The sequence below is a fragment of the Desmodus rotundus genome, chromosome 1 (genome assembly GCF_022682495.2).
Source record: "Desmodus rotundus isolate HL8 chromosome 1, HLdesRot8A.1, whole genome shotgun sequence".
Taxonomy (NCBI): Eukaryota; Metazoa; Chordata; class Mammalia; order Chiroptera; family Phyllostomidae; genus Desmodus; species Desmodus rotundus.
The window spans coordinates 49,586,736-49,607,435 of NC_071387.1; the positions used below are offsets into that span (position 1 = coordinate 49,586,736).

Genomic DNA, 20,700 nt, shown 5'->3' on the forward strand with positions numbered 1-20,700 from the left:
CAACAGCGCTGTGAAGTAGGTGGTGTTGTTCCTGTTTTATAGATGAGAAAACTGAGGTGTGCAGTGGGGAAGCAGCTTGCCATGATCATTCACGTGCCAAAGCCAGTACTCAGACTCAGGCTCTGTCATTCCCAAACCATACTCTTACTCACTGTTCCCTGCTGCCTTTCTATAAAAACTTTAAACTCTCAATTTAAAACATGTTAGAAAGATGCAGCCTTCTCACCAACAACTGTTTTCAGCTTCAGGTGTTCCTTCCAGGAAAGGGCAGGACCACTGTGCTGTTGGGGAAGGTGTAAGGGGCTTGGAGTTCAGGTTCCTCACTTCTCACATGAGAAGGTGTCCTGTCTCATCCCTAACGAGAGTTAGCGTCACACGCCTCTGGGTACAGGCCCAGTCCTGCACAGGCCTGCTCTCACTTCAGACACCAGTCTCCAGTAGGGCCCCGGGCTTCCTGCACTTCTGACCAGATGGCTACAAATTCAGATTTTCCCGCTTCACCCCTCAGATCAGATAATTCACTAGAAAGACACAGAGCTCCGAAAAGTGCTATACGAATGATTACAGCTTTACGGGTACGGGTACACAAGGCAAGCCTGAGAGGGAGCCCAGAGCTTCTCTGCCCTCTCCTATGGAGTCCAGGCCTGCCACCCTTTCAGCAGGTCAGTGTGTTCACCAACCAGGAGGCTCCACCGAGCCTTGGTGTCCAGATTTAACCAATCTAGGTGGGCCCGATTGGTGAGCTCATCAACCACATAATCAAACTCAGTCTGCAGCCTCTCTCCCCTCCCTCCCCAACCCTCTGATCACATGGTTGGTTTTTGGGTGACCAGCCCCAATCCTGAAACTATTTAGGGACCCATCAGGCAAGAGTCACCTCATTAAATAAAAAAGATACTCCTATCAGTGAGAAAATGCTAAGGATTTTTGAAGCTCTGTCCCAGGAAACACAAACAGAGATTAGATATATTCTTTATTATACCACAGAGAGATGCCTGCCCACTCAGCCCACAGACAGATATGTTCATGAGAGAGCTTTCTGAGCTGCTGGAAAAAATGCAAGTTCAAGGTATTGTTAAGGGCTGGGGGACAGAGGAGCTGTTCCATCTGGCAGGCCTATAAAATGAGGAGTCCAAACTCTTCTCTCAGTTCCGCCCTCTAGGATATTAAGAAGATGATGCAAGCAGGGAGGAATGGCCAAATTTAATGGCTTGTTTTTCTACATATTTCAGAAGACTTGCACATTTGAGACATACTCCCTAGTCTAGGGTTGGTTGAAGCAGTAACTGGTGTAAGGCCCGCGCTGAGCTTCAGTCAGAAATGTCTGAGGTCTGCAAAGGTGGGAACTGTCTGCGGCTGTGTGCCCGCAATGACCTGTGCACAGCACATGCTACGTAGCGTCCCCGGTGCCACCCCCGACGCAAGGTGCTCTTCTTCCCTCTTTTAAAAGGACTGAAGTAGGTTGTGAGAGTTTGAAAGAAGAATCCAAACCCAGAATTATAACCCGACTTCATCACACTGGTTAGTGATTTACGGCCTGAGATCAGTGACCTCGCCCATCCATTTCAGCGGGTGGGTGTGGCGGAGTCTATGGTCATTGTCATTCTTTTTACTTTTTTAAAAAGGCCTTCTTTCTTAGTAAATTGCCCTTATTCACAGTGTGCGTGTGTGCGTGCACTTTTAAATGAGGTACGTGCCGTAAAATTCACTCTCCTGGTATTCTATGCGTTTTGACGAACACATGTAACCACCACCGCAATCGAGCTATGTAAGAGTTGCGTCGCTGCGAAGTACTTCCCTGCCCCTCTGTAGCCGTGCCCTCCCTTTGCTTTCAGTCCCTGACAGTCACCGATCTGCACTCTGTCTCTGCAGTTTTGCCTTTTCCAGACGTCATGTAAATGGAATCCTAGAGTAAATAAACAGAATCGTAGGGCCTTTGGAGTCTGGTTTCTCTCACTTAGCACAATGCACGTGAGATTTAACAATATTGTGGTAGTTTGCTCCTCTTTATTGCCGAGCAGTATTCTGTTGTATGCATGCGTCACCGTTTGTTTATCCGTTCCCCACTGGAGGGACACCTGGGTGGTTTCTAGTTTTTGTCTGTGATGAATAAGGCTGCTGTAGACATTTGTGTAGAAGTTTCAGGTTGAACATACGTTTCACTTCTCTAGGGGATGCACGTTGGAGTGGGACTGCTGGGTCATGTGGTCACTGTGATTAACTGTTTCATAAGTGACTGCACCATTGTGCATCCCCCCCACCGGTGTATGAGAGTTGCAGCTGCTCCCCTTCCTTCTCAGCACGGGGTGTTGTCAGTTTCACTTAGTCTGGCCATTCTTCCAAACGCACAGTGGTCACGGTTGTTCTGGAAAGGAGCGTTTGTCTCTTCTGAATAGCAGCTGGCAAGCTTCCGTACCAAGTTTCAGTTGGATCAGTTAGGAGGGGTGGCTTGTGGGCCTGACTTCACAGACACACACTGCCCTCTGCTTCTGGCAGGCCTCTCTCTCCCTGCGGCTGGAGAAGAGGCCTGGCTGATGGCTGAAGTGTTGCCTCATAATGTCTTGCCTGACGTACTCAGCTTCTGTGGCATTAGTGACCTGGGGTGGGGGGGTGGTGGTGCTGCTGCACTGGTTCCAGCATGCCCCTCCAGTGCGTCCTGGGTGGTTATTTGCAAATAACTCATCTTCTCTTTCCCTTGCCTTTTTCCCCCTCAGGCTTACATACAGATCACTTTTGTGGAGCCTTACTTTGATGAGTACGAGATGAAAGACAGGGTAACCTACTTTGAGAAGAATTTCAATCTGCGGAGGTTCATGTACACCACCCCCTTCACTCTGGAGGGGCGGCCTCGTGGAGAGCTGCACGAGCAGTACCGGCGGAACACGGTCCTAACTACCATGCACGCCTTCCCCTACATCAAGACCCGCATCTGCGTCATCCAGAAGGAGGAGGTAATGGCACCCGCAGGGACTGGGCTGTAGACAAGGCTGCCACGGAACAAGTGGGCCTGGGTAGCCTCCCTGACTGACAGCACAAACCTCCTCCATCGCGGACTGGAGTGGAATCTAAAAAGGGACACACTTGAAATATTATTTTGGTGGTTATTCTCTCATTCTTGTGATGCCAGGAAATCCCAGTTAGGCAGCCACATGTTTCATAACACTACTTTATGTTTAAATATTTTATATTTTACCTTTAATATAAAGATGTTTATATAATTATAATTTTAAATTGTATTTTAATGACAAATTGATATGAAATGTACAAATTTAAATTTCAAACACTTTATATTAAGTTTTTGTGTATGTAAAAGCTTATAGGTGATTTAGCCATGATTGTGTTGTTAACTATCAGAGACAGAAACAGCAAGCCAGCAGCCCCGGTGAGCGAGAGGTGAAGCTGGAGGCAGGGCACCATGCACTGTAGACGAGGAGGCCGAGTGACTTCCGGTCCCAGCTTCCTCCTGTGACCCTGCACAGGCCACCTGTCTTCATTCAGTTCCCTCATCTATACAGTGACAGGAAGGAGCCCTTGCTCTTCCCTGGATCTGTGTACCGAAGACTTCTCATCCATGAGACTGGTCAAGAAAGTATCTAAAGTCACAGATCATTCAAAATTAAACATACATTAAACATTTTCTCTTACTTTAAAACACATCCGTGTACATTTATTTGTCATGCATTTTTATATAATGAATGACAAAGCCTTCTCTATTATTTTGGGTTGGCTGATCACAATTCAGCATTGTCTTCCTTTTGTAAACCCTACCCATAATGCACTTGCTAAACAGTATGAGAGAAGAATCCTTCTGGATTTTTATGACTTTTTTACTCCCAGCCTTTTATAGTTGTCATGTGCACACCTAATATGACAGGAATATTTATAACAATAACTTTCATAATGTCTTGCCCAAGCATTGAGCTTGGTTTATGTAGAAACAACTGTTTTTCTTTCTGCACCCATAGTTTGTGCATTATTAGATTAGGTCATTCAAATAACAAGTATAACAGGCCTAATCAAGTTGGTGAACAAACACAGATGAACTGCGTATGCACCTCACCGGGCCAGAGCAGGAGGGACGGAGCTCACAGGAGAGTGGCCCACTAGCTCAGGTGTTCAGCAGGCACATCAGAGAGTGAGTTTCACAGGGCAGGGAAAACCTGGACTGTGACTCAGTTAAGAAGAGGGTGGTGCAGGAGGCATCTGCTGTGTTTCTTATTGTTTTGGACTTTTGAACACTAGGACATTAGGCATAGCACAAAAATAAACTCATGGTCCCAATAAAAGCCTTTACGATTGTTCTTGGCCATCTGTTATTCTCTGAGAACCTGTTTGGCTGCTTATTGTCTGTTAGGCCTGTTTGAGCAAAATATCACCAAGTGGGTGGCTTAAACAACAGAAATTTACTGTGTCCCAGTTCTGGAGACCAGAAGTCAAAATTCAAAGTGTTGGCAGGGTTGGTTCCTTCTGCAGGCTGTGAGGGAAGGATCCAGTGCAGGGCTCTCTCCTTGGCTGGTAGATGGCCACCTTCTCCCTATGTTTCTCCACATTATCCTTCCTCTGTGTGTGTCTCTGTGTCCACATTCCCTCTTCTTACAGGGACATAGGCCATACTGGATTAGGGCCCATCTTAATGACCTCCTTTTATCTTGGTTACCTCTATAAAGACCCTGTCTCAGATAAGGCCACATTGTGAGATCCTGTGGCTTAGGACTCAATATATGAATTTAGGGAGACCCAAGCCCACTCATAACATTCAAGAAGGACCGTATCTGAAACCACCGGAAATTAGCAACCAGCAGACTGACCCTTAAAAGAGTTCTATGTAACAGGAACTCACCTTCAGGGTAATTGGGGAAGGCACACGTGGTGCCACAATCCTGTGTTAAGGTGGGGGAGAAGGTCTTGAAAGCTCTTCTTCTGATAGCTTTCCCAGTTACAAGTTGGGTGACTTGTTTAATAACATAAAAGGAAGCCTAGCAGTGCAGAAAGAACATGGATTTTGAATGTAGACATCACTGTGATCAAATTCTGGCCTCCCCACATACTACCTGTGTCATTTCACGGCACTTTCTTCACCTTACAAATCCCTCTTTAACTATAAAATGTAGGCAGTAAGGAGGTTCTTTAAAGGAGTAAATAATAAATGTATGCACAGTTCCTGGAACATAATAAGTACTCAAAAATATTAGGCCCTTCCTTCTTCTTAACCTGTACAGATTATTTTAAATTACTCTGAAAGCCTGCCTAGCTGCTTCTTCAAATCCAAGTGCACTCCATAACATAGCTCCAGGTTTTCCATGGCTTATAAGAGTGGACAATGACTTCCCTACATTTTTGTCTTATGTTCAGTTTGTTTTGACGCCAATCGAAGTTGCCATTGAAGATATGAAGAAGAAGACCCTGCAGTTAGCGGTTGCCATTAACCAAGAGCCCCCTGATGCCAAGATGCTTCAGATGGTGCTGCAGGGCTCCGTGGGAGCAACTGTAAATCAGGTAAGCAAATCCAGCTGGTGGCAGCTCCTCTGGTTCTTGTTATTTCCATGATATGCTTGCACTTGAGGTTGATGGGGGGAGTCTGATGAACATGCAAATGATGTTCCTAAACTTGGATTGAACACTTGTGAGGTCTAGAACACTTTGGGTGACCTCTTCTGCTCACGGAACAACCCAAGGTAGAAAAGAAATCCTGGAGATGAGTGGCCCATCAAAGGAGCACCGTTTTCTCTCAGTCTTCACTCAGGACCAGACTGGACATGATCCAGACTTGGGGTCCTGTTGGAAAGTGCTTAGTCATGCCCAATTTAGGCAGAGTTTTTGCACAGCTTGAGGCTAATCTAAGAATGCCTGTAGGAGAATGGGAAAAGGGTCTAGAATAGAGGTCCTCAACATTTTTGGCACCAGGGACCAGTTTTGCTGAGGACAATTTTTCCACGGATGGGGGGCTAGTGGTGTTGGGGGGAGGAGGCAGGGCTCAAGTGGTAATTTCAGTTTTTTGGTGGCCAGCTGCTGTGCAGCCCAGTTCCTAACAGGCCATGGACTGGTCGGTAACCACTTTGGTATTCTCTGTCCAGAGGATCACTTTAATTTCAGATCTAAATCCACTCTTGTCCATACCCCACACTGAGAAACTGAGAATTGTGACTCTTCCCTCACTCAGCACAACTGGACCCCCCTGCAAAATTCTGTGTCCACATAACATCAAGGGAACAAAAATAGCAGACAGGAGAAATGACTATTATATTTCCAAGATCAGAAAATATTAGGAAGCTTCTGCTTTCGTAAGTCCCAGTCCCTTCATGAAAACAGAAGACTGTGTGAGCCCACAACCATGGACTGCGTACGGCTGCATTGTCCTGACTCAAACCAGGACTTACACGAGGGCAACTGGGCAAGTGAATAGGAATGGAAGGAGCGAGACAATCCCCATTCTTAGAAAAGCATCTTAAAGCCTTTGATATAGTAGCATTGTTTTTATATATGAAGGGAAACCTATTATTAGTAGCATTTGATTAAGAAAATACATTTATACTTCTGACTATTCTCTGAAAACTTTAGACTCCTCCCTGAGAATCGAAGATTCCTGAAAAGTTTAAGACCTTCTTTAATTTTTTTTGTTTGTTTTGGTCAAACCAACTATAAAATTAAATGTTCAAATCAAGAAATCATGCCAAGACTTTCCCAAATGCTTTTGTTTTATTTCCAATGTCAGTATTGTTTTTTTACTTTTTCCTTCAGGGACCACTGGAAGTAGCCCAAGTGTTTTTGGCTGAAATACCAGCTGACCCCAAATTCTATCGACATCACAACAAATTGAGATTATGCTTTAAGGAATTCATAATGCGGTAAGAAGGAAATCGGCTGGGAGTCAGTAGGGCAGAGGTTCTCAAAGTGTGCTCCCCGGGCCAGCAGCACCAGCAGCATCTGACAACTAGCTGGAAAGGCAAATTCTCAGGCACCAGCCAAACCCACTGACTCAGCATCTGCAGAGGGGGGCCCCACAATCTGTGTTTTCACAAGGCCTTCGGGCATTCCAACACACGCCCAAGGTTGGGCGCCGGTGCAGTGGAGGAACCCACTTGTACTACTGTTAAGTAACTGGCATTTCAACTATACAGTGCTCATGTTCATCGTCGCACATATGCCTCACACTCTCATTACAAAACAAGTATTATCGCCATCCTCATTTTACAAAAGGGGGAACACAGGCTCAGAGGTGGAAGATGACTTTACTTAAGGTCACACAGCCAGTTAGCAGCAGCATGAAGTTCAAATCCAGGTCTTCTGAATCCAACCAAGTAGCCCACACTTCCATCAAGGTGCTGATAGTCCAAGATGCATTAGAGCCTGAGAGGTTCGTGGCCTTGGCAGTCTGTGCAGTTTCCTGTGTCATGCAGTAACTTATTTTTACACATTTAAATATAGGCACTGTCTCGAATTGAGAGACAAAGGCAATATTCTAAACCTGGCTTTATCCAATCACCTCTGGCAATTCCCAGTGTCAGACAAGACCCTTCTCTGCTCCCAAACTCTGCAGTGGGGCTGCCTTCAGGAGCAGCCTGCCCAGCCTGGCTCTTTGGGCAAGTTCTTGAAATCTACTGCAATATAGACATGTATATTGGGATTCCGTGACCCTAGAAAGCATGATTATGAAGGATGTGGTGGCATTTCACTCATAAGAAAGAACATCAGAAAAATGCATACCAATATTTCTCTCACCCGGAACCTTAGAGAAGCAAACAAAGTATAGGATTATCCTTACTTGGTAGATGGGGATATTGGAGGCTAAAAGTTAAAGTTTGCTAAATTTAGTGACAACTCATCAGAATGCTAATGTTGGGTGAGACTACTGATATCTCCTCCTTCACAGGTTTGGTGGGACGTGTGCAAATTTGCTATGTACAGAGGAAAATCACAGCTGCGTGGTAGTAAGGGGTGGGTGGGTGTGGCTCTGTGTGATACGTGCATGTACACCCACGTGCACACACAGAGATTATATGTATTAATGTTTTGCTCTTTGAATTGTTTCCTGTGTTTGATAATGTTTGACAACAATTCTAGCATTACACAAAAGCTAGATTTTCCTTCATAGTGCATTTGCATGAAACAGAAGACTAGAAAGTATTGGGAAAATTTTTATTTACTATTTTATTTACTTTCCACACGTCTTCACTTAAAATTAGTTGTGGTTGAAGGCTGCTGAGGTTGGCAGTGGCCCAGGCCTCTCTGGACCCCTGAAGGACCCTATGGAACTTTTAATGAGCATGCAGGCTGACCCAGGTCTGATATTGGTTGTGGGAATGCCAGAGCTGGGCACCCTTCTGCTCCTGACACGACGACACATATTTGCAGGGCTAAATAACAACACAATGTGGCATGTGCTAGGAACTGCTAAGAGCGCACTACACAGTGCTCGCTTCAGTAGCACATACACCAACATGGGAACGACACAGGGAAGATGAGCACAGCCCCGAACAAGAATGACACACAAATTCATGAAGCATTCCATATTAAAAAAAAAAAAGTGCACTGAACATAGGGCTACAGAGTTCCGAAGAGAACCGTCCTGTATAGGCTGGAGTAGCTGGGGAAGGCTTCAAGGAAAGTATCGCTCAAACCTTGTCCTAAACGTACAGGGGGCAGATAGTGGGTGGCGGGAAGAAGGAGCAGTTACAGGTAAAGGGGCTGACGTGACCACAAGTCTGAGAGGCAGGAAGGTCCAGGACACGTCTGGGCACCTCTGACTCAGCAAGAGCAGCACATTTCCGTGAGAGCGACTGGGCAAGGAGGGGAGACCTGAAAGGCAGTGGTATTGGTAAACGGGACTCTGAGAATTTAAATGTGAAAGAAAGTTCATTAGGAAAAGACATGATTTTTATTCCTCAGTTAAAATGCACTTATGAAGTCTCCACTGAACGTGGATTTGCATTTAGCTCCATGCCCCAGGACAAGCGACTACAAAGAGAACCAGGGCTGAGTTAAACTAGTTCCCGACAAGGTCCACAGAACGAAGTGGGTTTTCCTAGGCGTGGGCCTTTAACAGAATCCTGCAGTGGACTTTTAGCAATGTTACCTTTCTACCCCGAATGGTCTGCAAAAATACTGGATTTTCAAAAGCAAATTTTCCATTTAAAATGTTCTCCAGCCCTTCTAATGATGATGCACACGGGGAAGCGGGCTACAGTCCCGCCTGCCCCACTGCCGGTTGGGCTGCTGCAGTTCCCATGCCCAGCAAGCTTCCAGGCTGCTGGGGCTGCGGGGTGGGATTGGGACTGAACTTCCAGAGGCTGCTTGATCGCCCGCCTCTCACAGTTTCTTTTCCCTCCCTGTCTCCCCAGGGCCTTAATCCCTCAGGCCACGCCTTTTTTGACTCACACATTTTTTCTTCCCTTTCCTCCCTTCAAAACAGTAAGTGTCCCTACTGTTACACTTCTGAAACAGCTGTAGAGTCCGTTCATTCATCTATTCAGCAAACCGTATCAAGCCCATGCTTCGTGCCAGGCGCTGTGCTGCCCGTGGCAAAGTGGAGCAGTCCCAGTGCGAGTGGGACAGGCACGCAGGGGAACGGCAGTCCCGCTCCTGTTTCACGTCCGCACAGACGGTGGTTGGCTTGACTTTCCTTTCACCTTAGTTCACGCAGGTCAAAAGTCGTAGGAGAGACTGTGGTGAAGGTTGTATAGCTGTATAAATCATTCAGTAAAACTCCTCAAAAGGTACATTTAACATGAGTGAATGTTATGGTCTATAAATTGTACCTGCGACACTAGTGGTAAGTATGGAAGCCTTTCTCTCCTCTCGTTGCTCAAGTCCAGTCATCCGTGACAGCTTTTTAATGAATAGAGTGACAATTTTGTGAAGTTGGTTTGAACCTTGTTTTTTCTTCCGCCCACTCTGCTTTCAGACAGCAGAGGTGACACAGGAGTGGAAAATGTCAGGGGCGGGGGGGGGGGGGGGGGGGTGCCGGAACAGCTCTCAGATTTTTCCTCTGGTGACCCCAGCTTCTCAGCAGACTTTAGCTGCAGGTCAATAAGCCCGGATATCCAAGGTGAACATAAGTGCATCTTCCGACTCTGATTGCTAATAGTGGAAATGTGCGCTAGCTGGGCCCGCTGCGGCTGGGCCCCGCCTCTGGGCAGTGGCCGCGCTGACTCAGCTGCAGCAGAACCGGATGCAGCCGTAAAGAATCTGGCAGGCCGACTGCAGCTGCAGATGCCCATCCAGCCAGTTCTGCGGCTCTTCAGAGAGCTGCCAAGTTGGGACCTCAATCCCCTCCTACCGTTTCCTGTAATAAGAAAAAAGCCTCAGGGTTTCAGAGCCCAAGATGGACAGATACAAACATTCTGTCCCCCCACCCCCACCTGCTCCCCAAAGCACTGAAACTCTTTTAGGTGCTGCAATTTGTGCCAATCTGTGTTTTAAATTTTCTTCTTATATTTCTGTCTTAGTGAGCTCAGGCTGGTAAAACAAAATGCCATAGGCTGAGTGGTTTGAACAGCAGACGTTCATCCCTCACGGTGCTGGAGGCCCGGAAGGCCAAGGGTAAGGTGCCAGCAGATTCAGTACCTGGTGAGGACCCGCTTGCCGCTTGTAAATGGCCACCTTCTCCCTGCACCTTAGGTGGTGCAGAGAGAGGAAGAGGGAGAAAGCTCTCTGGGATTTCTTCTTATAAGGCCACTAATCCCGTCCTGTGGGTCTCACCCTCAGGGCTTGATTAAACCATAATTTCTCCTAAAGGCCCCACCTCCAAATACCGTCACACGGTATTAGTTTCAACACATAACTTTAGTCCCTAATATAATCTAAACTTTCTCGATCCTGTAAAGACTAAATTATTTTTAGATTCACTTTTATATCTAAATAAAAGATAGCAGTATGCATGGCCCCAGTGACAGATTGGTTTCAGAGACACCCAGGGAGAGTTCCACTGTGCATGTGTACTCACAGAGTCAGCAGATGGAGTGCTGAACGGTGGTGGTTTTAAATGAGAGTTAAGGTCTATGAAGAGGAAGGAGACGGAATTGGCCCACGTGGCCAAAGGAAACCAAATGTGTACAGTGTAGGTGGAAACCGAAGTAGTACGTAGAAAGAGATCCAAATATTTGATGCAACAACAAAGCCTTAAATATGAGAGATTGGCTCAGAAGCAGGTCAACAGTGGGGACATGTGAATGACTTCTGTTACTTTCCCAGGGTCACAGAGACCTGTTCTGGTGGGCCTAGGATGCTAAACAGAAAACTGAGAAACTCAGAAAACTGAGCGACAAGTGGAGCAGCTTGTGTGTGCGCGTACACACACACATGCATGCACACACACGCGTGCACACACGCACACACATGCATGCATGGCTTGTTCCCCCTCCCGTCCAGCTGCGATGATTCTAAAGGAAAAAATCCAGTTGTGTTACAGTCTGGTCCTGTCCCCACTCTGATCCACCCCACCCCCAGCTCTCTGGATCAAGCTCCAGGTCCCCAGGGCCTGCTAGCGCTCTCCTGCTTCAGGGAGGGGGCCCTGGCTGGAGGGTGGCTGGGCTGACACCAAATTAGAGAATATGATCACTGGAACCACAGGCTCTGTGACCCCTCAGGACAGAAGCCCAGGGCCAGTGTAGTGTGAACCAAGCACTAAAGACGAGCCTACAGTCTGATCCGGGACGGACCCCTCTTACCCCCCAGCATGGGTTCTAGTGTGCTTAGTAGGTCCTGAGAATCTGCTTCCAGCCATCAGATATGAGAGTGGACACATTCCCAAGCCCGTAGCCCCAATCTAGTCCCCTTCCCACACCTGCCCTTAGGAGGGGGAAAGGGCCACCACTGTGGCTTCCCTGATGGAGGTGGTGACACAGGCCCAAGCAGGGGAGGCCAAGGTGGCTCAGAGGGGACAGCAAGAAGACCTGGCCGCAGTTGCTCCTCCTCTACCTGAGGGTGCACTCCCTGCCCCCGTAGTGCTGTGCACTTTCAGTCTGGTGCCTCCCCGTCCACAGCAAAGGGGGCACACAGCAAGAGTGCCTCTTGTCGGGCTGCAAGCCCTCTTTGCTCTAGGAAAGGCAGGCAACATTGACCCATCGGCCCTCCCACTGGCAGTTACTCCACTAAGTCCTCATGTACCTGACACCACTCCATTACCCTAAACCCATTTTGTAGGCGAAGAAAATGAGGTTGAAGGAGGTTATGACTGGCCCAAGGTCACACAACAAGTAAGTGGCAGAAGCAGGATTTAAACTGTTCTTCCACTGGGACAGGAGTGCCCTTGGGACCGGGGGTCTAGCAGAGGCCAGGCTGCGAGGGAGGAAATGAAGGGGACAGGCTTGGAGAAGGCTACTGCAGTAGGCCCCTGGGACCCCTCCACTGGAGCTCTTCTGCAGAGAGGCCAGGTATTCCTCTGGTGCCCTGCTCCCAAATACTCCTTCTCTACCTTAAAGGGCCTGGAGCACACAAGGGTGGGCAAAAGTGGGTTTACAGTTGTTCGTATGGAAAAAGACTTGCAGGTTATGATTGTTACAATTAACTCAAAAGAATGTCACTCGCAACTATAAACCCACTTTTGCCCACCCCATATATATTTGGCCAGTCATGGAATGAGGCTGGGAGCCTCATTCCTCAGCAGCTCCAGCGTCTGTGTCAGACTCCCCTCGCTCCAGCCACTGTGTTTTTTCACTGGGCCTTGAGTGGGGACTTGCTGAAGTGTTATCAGGAAGAAAGTGAGAAAGGCAGAATGCTACAAATTGGGACCCCAGAGAGAATAGTTTCCTCTTGAGACCAAGGCCTTCTGCCTGGATGGTGGTTGGAAAGGTCAGTGTCTTGCCTGGGCAGCGTCTGCGGGGTTGGGGTCAGGAGAGTGGGCTCCTGAGCCAGGTTGCCTGGGTTCAAGTACCCACCCTGCCTTAACTAGCGATGTGACCTTGGGCAAGTTACCCAACCTCAGTTTCCGCAGCTGTAACAGTGAATACCTCTTAAAGTTAGTGTCTGGATAAAAATAATAATAATAATAATAATAATAATTGAGCTTAGGATGGGGCTTTGGCACATACTAAGTGATTGGTAAGTGTAACATTATTCAGTGGGGCAAATAGAGACCTTATCAGTTAGGATAGGGACAGGGACTTGATCTGATCATAGTCAGATGACATATAAAGGTCATCTACCCAGGCCTTGTGTGCACCTCCAGGGTTTGCACCATGGGACGCAGTGGGGCTGATGAAACATTGGCCTGGGAACATCAGGACCCAACTCTGCTGCTCCCACAGGTGTGTGACTCTGGACAGGGCACTTCGTGCCTTTTCATCTTAGTTTCATCAACTGTGAAAAATGAGGGCCTGGAATATACAATTTTTAATAGTCTGTCAAACTCAGACTGAACAAATAGCTTCTGTACTCAGACTGGGTGTGTACTAATCACTGTGTTCTAGGTTTCAGCTATGTGCCAGGACTGTTCTAAGAATTCTGTGTGTTTAAAACTCATTTCATCTTCACAGTAATTTATTCCCTTCACATCACAGGTGAAGAAACTGAGGCATGGGAAGCTTGAATAACTAGCTTGATGTCACAGAGCCAGGAAGCAGCAAAGCAAGATTCAGACTTGAGTATTTTGGCTCCAGACTCTTTCTTCTTAACTACTGTGCTGTGCATTTCTCTCTAGGAATTACATTCACTTGCTAATAATGGGGAATTGTTTGAAAATAAAGAAACGTATTCTATCATATAAAATAAGATCAGGTACAGTGATCCCAGAGCTGTATGCTGACCTCAGAAATCATCAGTGACCCCAGCTCTTTCCATTCTTTTGCTCTACCATACTGATTATCATGCACCCATCCTCACAGTCTCACAGTCACAACACGGCTGCAAGGGCTCTGGCCATCATGAACACATCCTGGAGTAGCAAAAAGCTATGCCCTTTTAATGACCTTTCCTAGTGACTTTATGCTCTATCTCATCAGCCATTCCTATCTGTTAAGGGAGGCTAGGGAATGTAATTTTCCAAGGGGGTAGGGGCATACCTAAAGATCAAAGGGAATGGATATTGAGAAAACAACAGCATTTTTCTGCCGTGCAGAAGGACTGATGTGCGGGCTGTGCTGAAGGGGCATTGCAGAGGAGAGAGGCCAATAGATGCAGAGAGTAAGGTCCACATGACCGCCTCTCTGTAGGAGGCCCCAGAAAGTAACTATCAGCAAGAGCCAGGAACCATGTTCTAGAAGCACAACTCCCTGTCCTACCTGGACCCCTTCAGCTGGGCTTGTGGCCTCTGGCTGCTGAAAAACCCCAGGTGCATTCTCTGTAAGAAAATGTTCTTGTTCAGTGAATTTATCAACAAAGGGAGCAGCAGAGGAGTGGAATGGTGGTGTCAGTGAACCTAATGAAAATATTATAGATAAGACCATTTTTAAAGAAAGTTATTTGCAATATAGTTGTGATCCTGTGTATACTTCCCAAGAGATACAGCTATTCTCTAGGAGGGAAATCTAGTACATGGCTCTCTTTATTTCGTGGATTTAAATTAACATAGTGGAAATTACTTAACTTTAATACGAAATTCTAGAGAATATAATCCAAATGGAAGAAAGAAATACAGAAAATGTAATATATGAAACAATTTTATAAATTCTAAAATTGGTTAAAATATAAAGTAATATTACTACAAAAATATGGACATTTTTCACTCCACCTATTAACATATTTGTCATTGTAAAAATACCATGTTTATCTATTGCTGTGTAATAAACTAGCCCCAAACTTAGTAGCTTAAAACAACAAGTTGCATTTACTTAATATGAATGTGGTTCTAAGGGCAGGCCGGGCTCAACAAGGCAGATTTGCTCCCGGTCTCTCACTCAGTGACAGACAGCGGCTGGGGCTTGAGTTGCCGAAAGGCTTCTTTCCCCCTGCATCCAGAGTCTGAGCTGAGAATAACTCGAATCGCTGGTGGTTCAGCCCTCCAAAGGTACATGTCCCAGGAGAGACAGCCATACTACCCAGGCAGAAGCCATACTACCTAGTCACACAGAATCACTTACAGCACATTGTGTCCACTGGGGTGGTCACAAAGGACCACCCCCTCTTGCTGGGGATGTGGCCAGCATCCCCAAGGTCTTCCTGAACTTGGGTTCAGGAAGAAAATACAGGAGGGGCAGTCATTGCTGTGACCACTTTGAAAAACAGAATCTGCCACACTCCGAAGGCACGTATCTACCCGATCATCGCAGCCTCTCGTTCATTACCCCAACAACTCCAGGGGATTTATGAGATTATTATTCCCATTTTACAAATGAGAAACCAGGATTTCAATGGCTAAGTCATCGTGCTAATGAGTAGTCGTAACTGGGTTTCAACCCCAGCTCTGCCTGCATGTAAAGCGCATGGTACAGCATCAGTATGTGTCGGGTAGCTGTTACTACTTCTGATAACACGGACTACAGTGAATTTAGTTAGCTCTCCCACAGTTGTCCGAGTAGACGTCCCCAAGTTAGCAGCCAGCTCCTGCAGGCCTCTTGCAGTCTGCCTGTGTTACTGACAAACCTGGCCCTCGAAGTCATCCTGGAACTGACTTGACTTTACCCGTGTGGAAGCTCACAACTGTTAGTGAAGCAGTAATAAAAAAATAATAGGGGGAGAGGTAGGTTTCTGAGGATTCATAGGCTATATACCTCCCCTTTCTAGCCGTTCCTTGAAACCTTTGATATATAACCTCAGGTGTCCTGCAATTGGCTTCAGTTAATGTCAGACTTAAACGATGGGTGAAAATCCAGTTAAAGGAGTTCTTTTGGCTTCTGGCTGAGTTAAGTCCACCCCTTCTCTCACAGCTGGCGAACTGTGTGATGAAGCTGTGGTCACAGGCTTCCTTTTGCCTGGGCCAGGTAGCTTTCCCCTGCCCCTGCGACAGGCCACGCTCTTCACCTTTGACTGCCATCCTGAAAATGAGTTCAGTGGTAACAAGGAGAACTTGGTAACCAGGTCTCGGTATCCTCTTAATTTAACCAAGATTAGCGCCACTGTTAGGAAAACAGTTTAAACCACATTCATCACCAGAATCCTATTCATTTGAAGGATAATAGAAATGTTACTAATGATTGCATGTCAGCTAAATTTCAGCCATTATGTTGTCCCTTCAACCTTTGTTGGTATGGAAGTGCCCTTGAGTAGAACAGTATAAAGGGCAAGACTTTATTATGCCTAACTAATATGATTTTCTTCCTCGGTTTGTCCATACTGTGTGGGAAACCATGAAAACACTAGGCTTATCTGTCCCCCAGTTAGATAAACACAAGGTTTTAGTATTTTCTCTTTAACGCTCTACGGGTTCCCCTCCGTGGGGTAGGTGTGGATCTGTTTTTGTTGGTTAGGGGACTTCTGTTTTTAATTCTGGAAAATGATCAGCTGTTATCTCTGAATATTGCCTCTTACTCATTTACATTCTCTTAAACATCCTTTTAGAGGTGGGCTGGGCAGCTCCATTATATGTTTATCTGCAGGTTTCTTACACGTTTGTTTCATATTTAAAATTTTTACCTCTGTGGTGATTCTCTTAGGTCTGTCATATAGTTCATGAGTTCTGCAGTTGCATCTAGTTTATTGTCCAGCCTATCCACTGAGACTTTTTCTTTATTTTAGTGACTCCACTTTTATTTCTAGAAGTTCTATTTAGTTCTTTTCTGCAGTTTTCCTGATCTCTTTTTTCATACTCTCCCATTTTTTTCATAGATTTTGTACCTTGTATTATGCCTCTCTATTAACTTTGGGCTTTTACATTATTCTATTATCTCCAATTCTTATTGGGCTAATTCTCCTGCTTATAGTATCTGTTGGTTCTCCCTCATGGTGGTTGGTTTCTACGTGTGGTCTGTAACTATTTTATTGGGAGCTCATCTTTGGCAAGGGCCCTGATTAAGAGACTGTTTCTCTAGAGCAGCTTTGCATTTATTTCCACCTGAACCCTAGGGATTTCAATAATCTCGGTCTGATTTTATAGTTAATTGGAGTACCCACAATAGAGGGGTATAAATTAGTAACTCATACCCACATATGGTGCAAGCCTACAATTTCAATTTCTTTAGGTGACTTGCTTTCCGATTAGTGGCCCCAAGCTGATAACAAACTTCCATTCCACCTCTCTGGACAATTTTCAGCTTTTTTTCTAGACCCTTTTACATGGATGGGGTAGCTTTTCAAGGCTCTGAACTATAAGCAGGTGGCAGATCCAGAACCCCACTTTGCCCTGGGCAAGGCTACACCCCTCATCCTGTGTGGGCATTGAAACCTGCCTTCCGGCTCCCTCCCCCAGGACCTGTGTGCGGTCTTCAGAGCCACGTGACAGCCCTCCTGGCAGCTGCCACCGCACTGGTGCTGTTGTCACTCTGCTTTTGATTTTTCTCTTCCTTTGTGGCATCTGGAGTTTCCCTTTCTCTTTCGACAAAATTCTGTTGTGCTTCCCCGACATTTCCATGTCTGTAGCAGGAGAGGCCTGAATGGCGTTAGCTGCTTCTGCCACGTGGCTGTAAGTCACAGTGAGTTTCTGGTAAACAAAGAGCTTCCATTCTGCAGTGACCTGAGTTTGAGTCTTGCGGCCACCACTTCCCCACATGGTTGTCTTGGGCAAGCAACCTAACATTTGTGAGCTTCAAGGTCAAACTAGAGATAAACATAGGCTTCCCGGTTTTGTTGGAAAACTTAACCACACGATGCATGTGAAATTCCTCGAATAGCACCTCGCACATAGCAGATCGGAGCATCAGTCTCACCTGGGCAACTTTTTGAAAATACAGATCCCTGGGGACTGCCCTTTAGAGGTTCTGATTTATGAAATCTGAGGTGGGCCCCAGACACCCACATTTTGAAATGCTACCCAGGTGATCCGGATAGGCCATCGAGTTTGTAAACACTCCTAGGGTCACTCATGAAAGGTTCACCAGATCATCACCCCACATTTCTAAGCACTTCAAACTCCTCTGAAATAAAACCTCATTTTCTCCCCACCCTGAAATGTGCATCTCAGGTGCGGTGAGGCCGTAGAGAAAAACAGGCGCCTCATCACAGCAGACCAGAGGGAATACCAACAGGAACTCAAGAAGAACTACGACAAGCTGAAAGAGAACCTCAGGCCCATGATCAAGCGGAAAATTCCAGAGCTCTACAAACCAATATTCAGAGTTGAGAGTCAAAAGAGGTAAGAATGGGGCAGAGAAGGCCTCTTCCTGGGGGATAAAGGGTAGGGCGTGAGGCCCAGCAATCAGGGCGTGCTCTGCTGCACACACCGCGGAGCGCTGGGAGTGGGCCTGGGGTTGGACAAGCTGCCAGAGCTTGATCTGTTCTGTGTCCTTCCTGATCCTCCCTGTACCTTCTCCTGTCCTTGCTGGGACCCTTCCTGTTGGCCCTGTGCCAGCCGTCCTCCGCTATGTATTCCCTGGTGCAATGTAAAAGGACCTCAGCACCTTCTCTTATTATTTACTGAGTTCTCTGATTGATGTCCTTTTCCAGTGGGCAGTTCCCACCCCCCCCTCTTCAAAAGTCTAACTGATCTTTCTCACCTCCTTTTTCTTTCTCTTTCTCCTTAATTTCAGAGACTCCTTCCACCGATCTAGTTTGAGGAAATGTGAAACCCAGTTGTCACAGGGCAGCTAAGAAAAACTGTCTTCACCCATGGAGACTGGGACTGAGGTTCTGCAACCCCAGAGGACTCACCGGTACTTAAAACCTAGGACATTTGCCATGCAGGACAGACTACAGGCTCGCTGACCAGACAGCACTCTGGAAACTTTGGGATCCAAATGACCACAGTGGGGTCTGACTACATTTTGCCCATTTGGGGGGCATAGGTAATAGAGTGTGGTTAATCAGGGTGCTTGTGTATTTACTAAAGCATGTTTTTTCGTAATGTTGGACAAAACGAGGCATAACCAGCATCTCCTGCTGAGTGGTCGGTTACTGTCTACATGAAAGATGACTTCCTCTGGCCCATATTAGGCTTTACAGGATCAACCCAAATTGCCCGAGGAAAAATGGGAAAGTCGTCCACCAGCCTACTCAGAGTAAACCTCACTCATCCCCGATTTATGGGAAAGGAGGGTGAGCTTGCAGGAGCGCAAAACGTGTTCAATGAGTGTATGAGGGGCCTCACCAGAAATCTGCAACTCGTCGTGGTTGGAACCTTGGTCGTGGCTTAATCACTCGTGACACCATTATCCTTTCAGTGACAGTGGACTCACTGTCGTCTGGTTATTTTTGCTCTATTGTTGCTGTTAAGTTAATTTAACGTGTGTTTGTAGAGGAACACACTCGAAGCACTGATTGAGGAGGCACATGGTACTCTGAGCGCTCAGCCCGAAGTCCTGGGTGCCGCGTTCACTTAAACTGAAACAATTCTCCTATAGTGCTTTGCAGTTTTTCTTATGCTCAAGCTTGCTCACTCTTTTTCTCCTCTCGGGATCAAGTTTATTTTTATAAAAGAATAATATCTCTTCTTTCATATCAGAATACAGTGCTGTACGTCAGCATGTATATATCACCTACAGGATACAGTCACCTGTGACTTCTTTTTACAATGTACTTTAGGGAAAAGATGAATAAAATTATTGTTTGAGAATTAAGTTATATATTTGTAATATGACTGATTATCTTGACTGGTACTAAAACTGTAATAAGAATTTTAAATAAAGTGTTTCCCATTGCAACTTGTGTTTTTTATTTATTTATTTTTAGGGAGAGGGGAAGGGAGGGACAAAGAAAGGGAGAGAAACATCTATTGGTTGCCTCTTGCATGCTCCCAACTGGGGACCTAGCCTGGAAGCCAGGCATGTGCCCTGACTGGGAATAGAACGGGCGACCTTTTGGTTTGCAGGACAGCACTTAATCCACTCAGCCACACCAGCCAGGGTGCAACTTGTGTTTTTTATATTAATACGTCTGAATGTTTTGTGAAGCACTTCGGAGAAAAGAAGCGTGTGTGGTGGTGGCCTTGGTCAAACAGTGCTACCCAGGGTTGTAGCTCTTCTCGGTATTTATTCTTGGTGGGCCGAAGAGAGAATTTGATTTGGCTATTCCCGAACGTTTTGTCTATACTGTTAGGTCTGCGTGAATTTATATTTTGAAAGAGAACTTCTTTTTAATCTAAAGCTTAAGTTTAAGTGGCAAACTTTGTTTTTTAAGCATTTGGGGCAGAACTATTTTTAAAATATACACCTATTTGCTTTCTTAAATGAGTTTACATGATGCACTCTCATTCCATCTGTTGGTTAGCATCGTCTGTGGGGAGGATACTGAGTGAGACCAGGTTAAATGACACTGTCACCACCCCCAAAGCCCCTCAGTGTGGTGAGGAAGAGACCGCGTACGTCTGCAGCAGGCCCTGCGGAATGCAGCCTTTCCTGAATGACTCAAGGGTGGCGCCTATGACATGCCGCTCTCAAACAACAGGGTTAGATGCTAAGTTATATAGGGCTGGCTTTTAATGCTAAGAGCCTTAATAATCCTAATAACCTAAGATATTCCTGACTAAACGTCCCCTGCTTTTAAATACCTATTGTCACAAAGTGTCTTTTTGTAGTCTCTCTAGTACCCCAGTGCGTGTCACTTGCTTCACAAGTGCAGGGACTGTGTCCACCGCTGCCTTCCTGTCCCATGGCCCAGGGTCCATCACACAGGAGGCACTCAGTAAGTATTTGCTGAATGACTAAATGAGCGAGTATCAGTAGGCCTGCTTCTAGAACA

General features: G+C 46.2%; 1 protein-coding gene and 1 non-coding gene across 5 annotated transcripts in view; both read left to right on the forward strand.

Annotated features, from left to right (window-relative positions):
* The window catches only part of DOCK8 (dedicator of cytokinesis 8), a 213,691-nt gene extending 194,034 nt beyond the window's left edge, over positions 1-19,657 (forward strand). For all 4 annotated transcript variants that reach the window (XM_045191179.3, XM_024555137.4, XM_045191172.3 and 1 more), the window contains 5 exons: positions 2,715-2,951; positions 5,353-5,496; positions 6,739-6,845; positions 17,990-18,160; positions 18,555-19,657. In XM_045191179.3, coding sequence (XP_045047114.2) covers positions 2,715-2,951; positions 5,353-5,496; positions 6,739-6,845; positions 17,990-18,160; positions 18,555-18,615 — 720 coding nt within the window. In that variant the 3' untranslated portion in view covers positions 18,616-19,657. The remainder of the gene's footprint in view (positions 1-2,714; positions 2,952-5,352; positions 5,497-6,738; positions 6,846-17,989; positions 18,161-18,554) is intronic.
* Positions 8,410-8,515, forward strand: LOC112300436 (U6 spliceosomal RNA). Its single transcript, XR_002974391.2, has one exon. It is a non-coding gene; the product is annotated as a U6 spliceosomal RNA (small nuclear RNA).
* Positions 19,658-20,700: the final 1,043 nt, after the last annotated feature.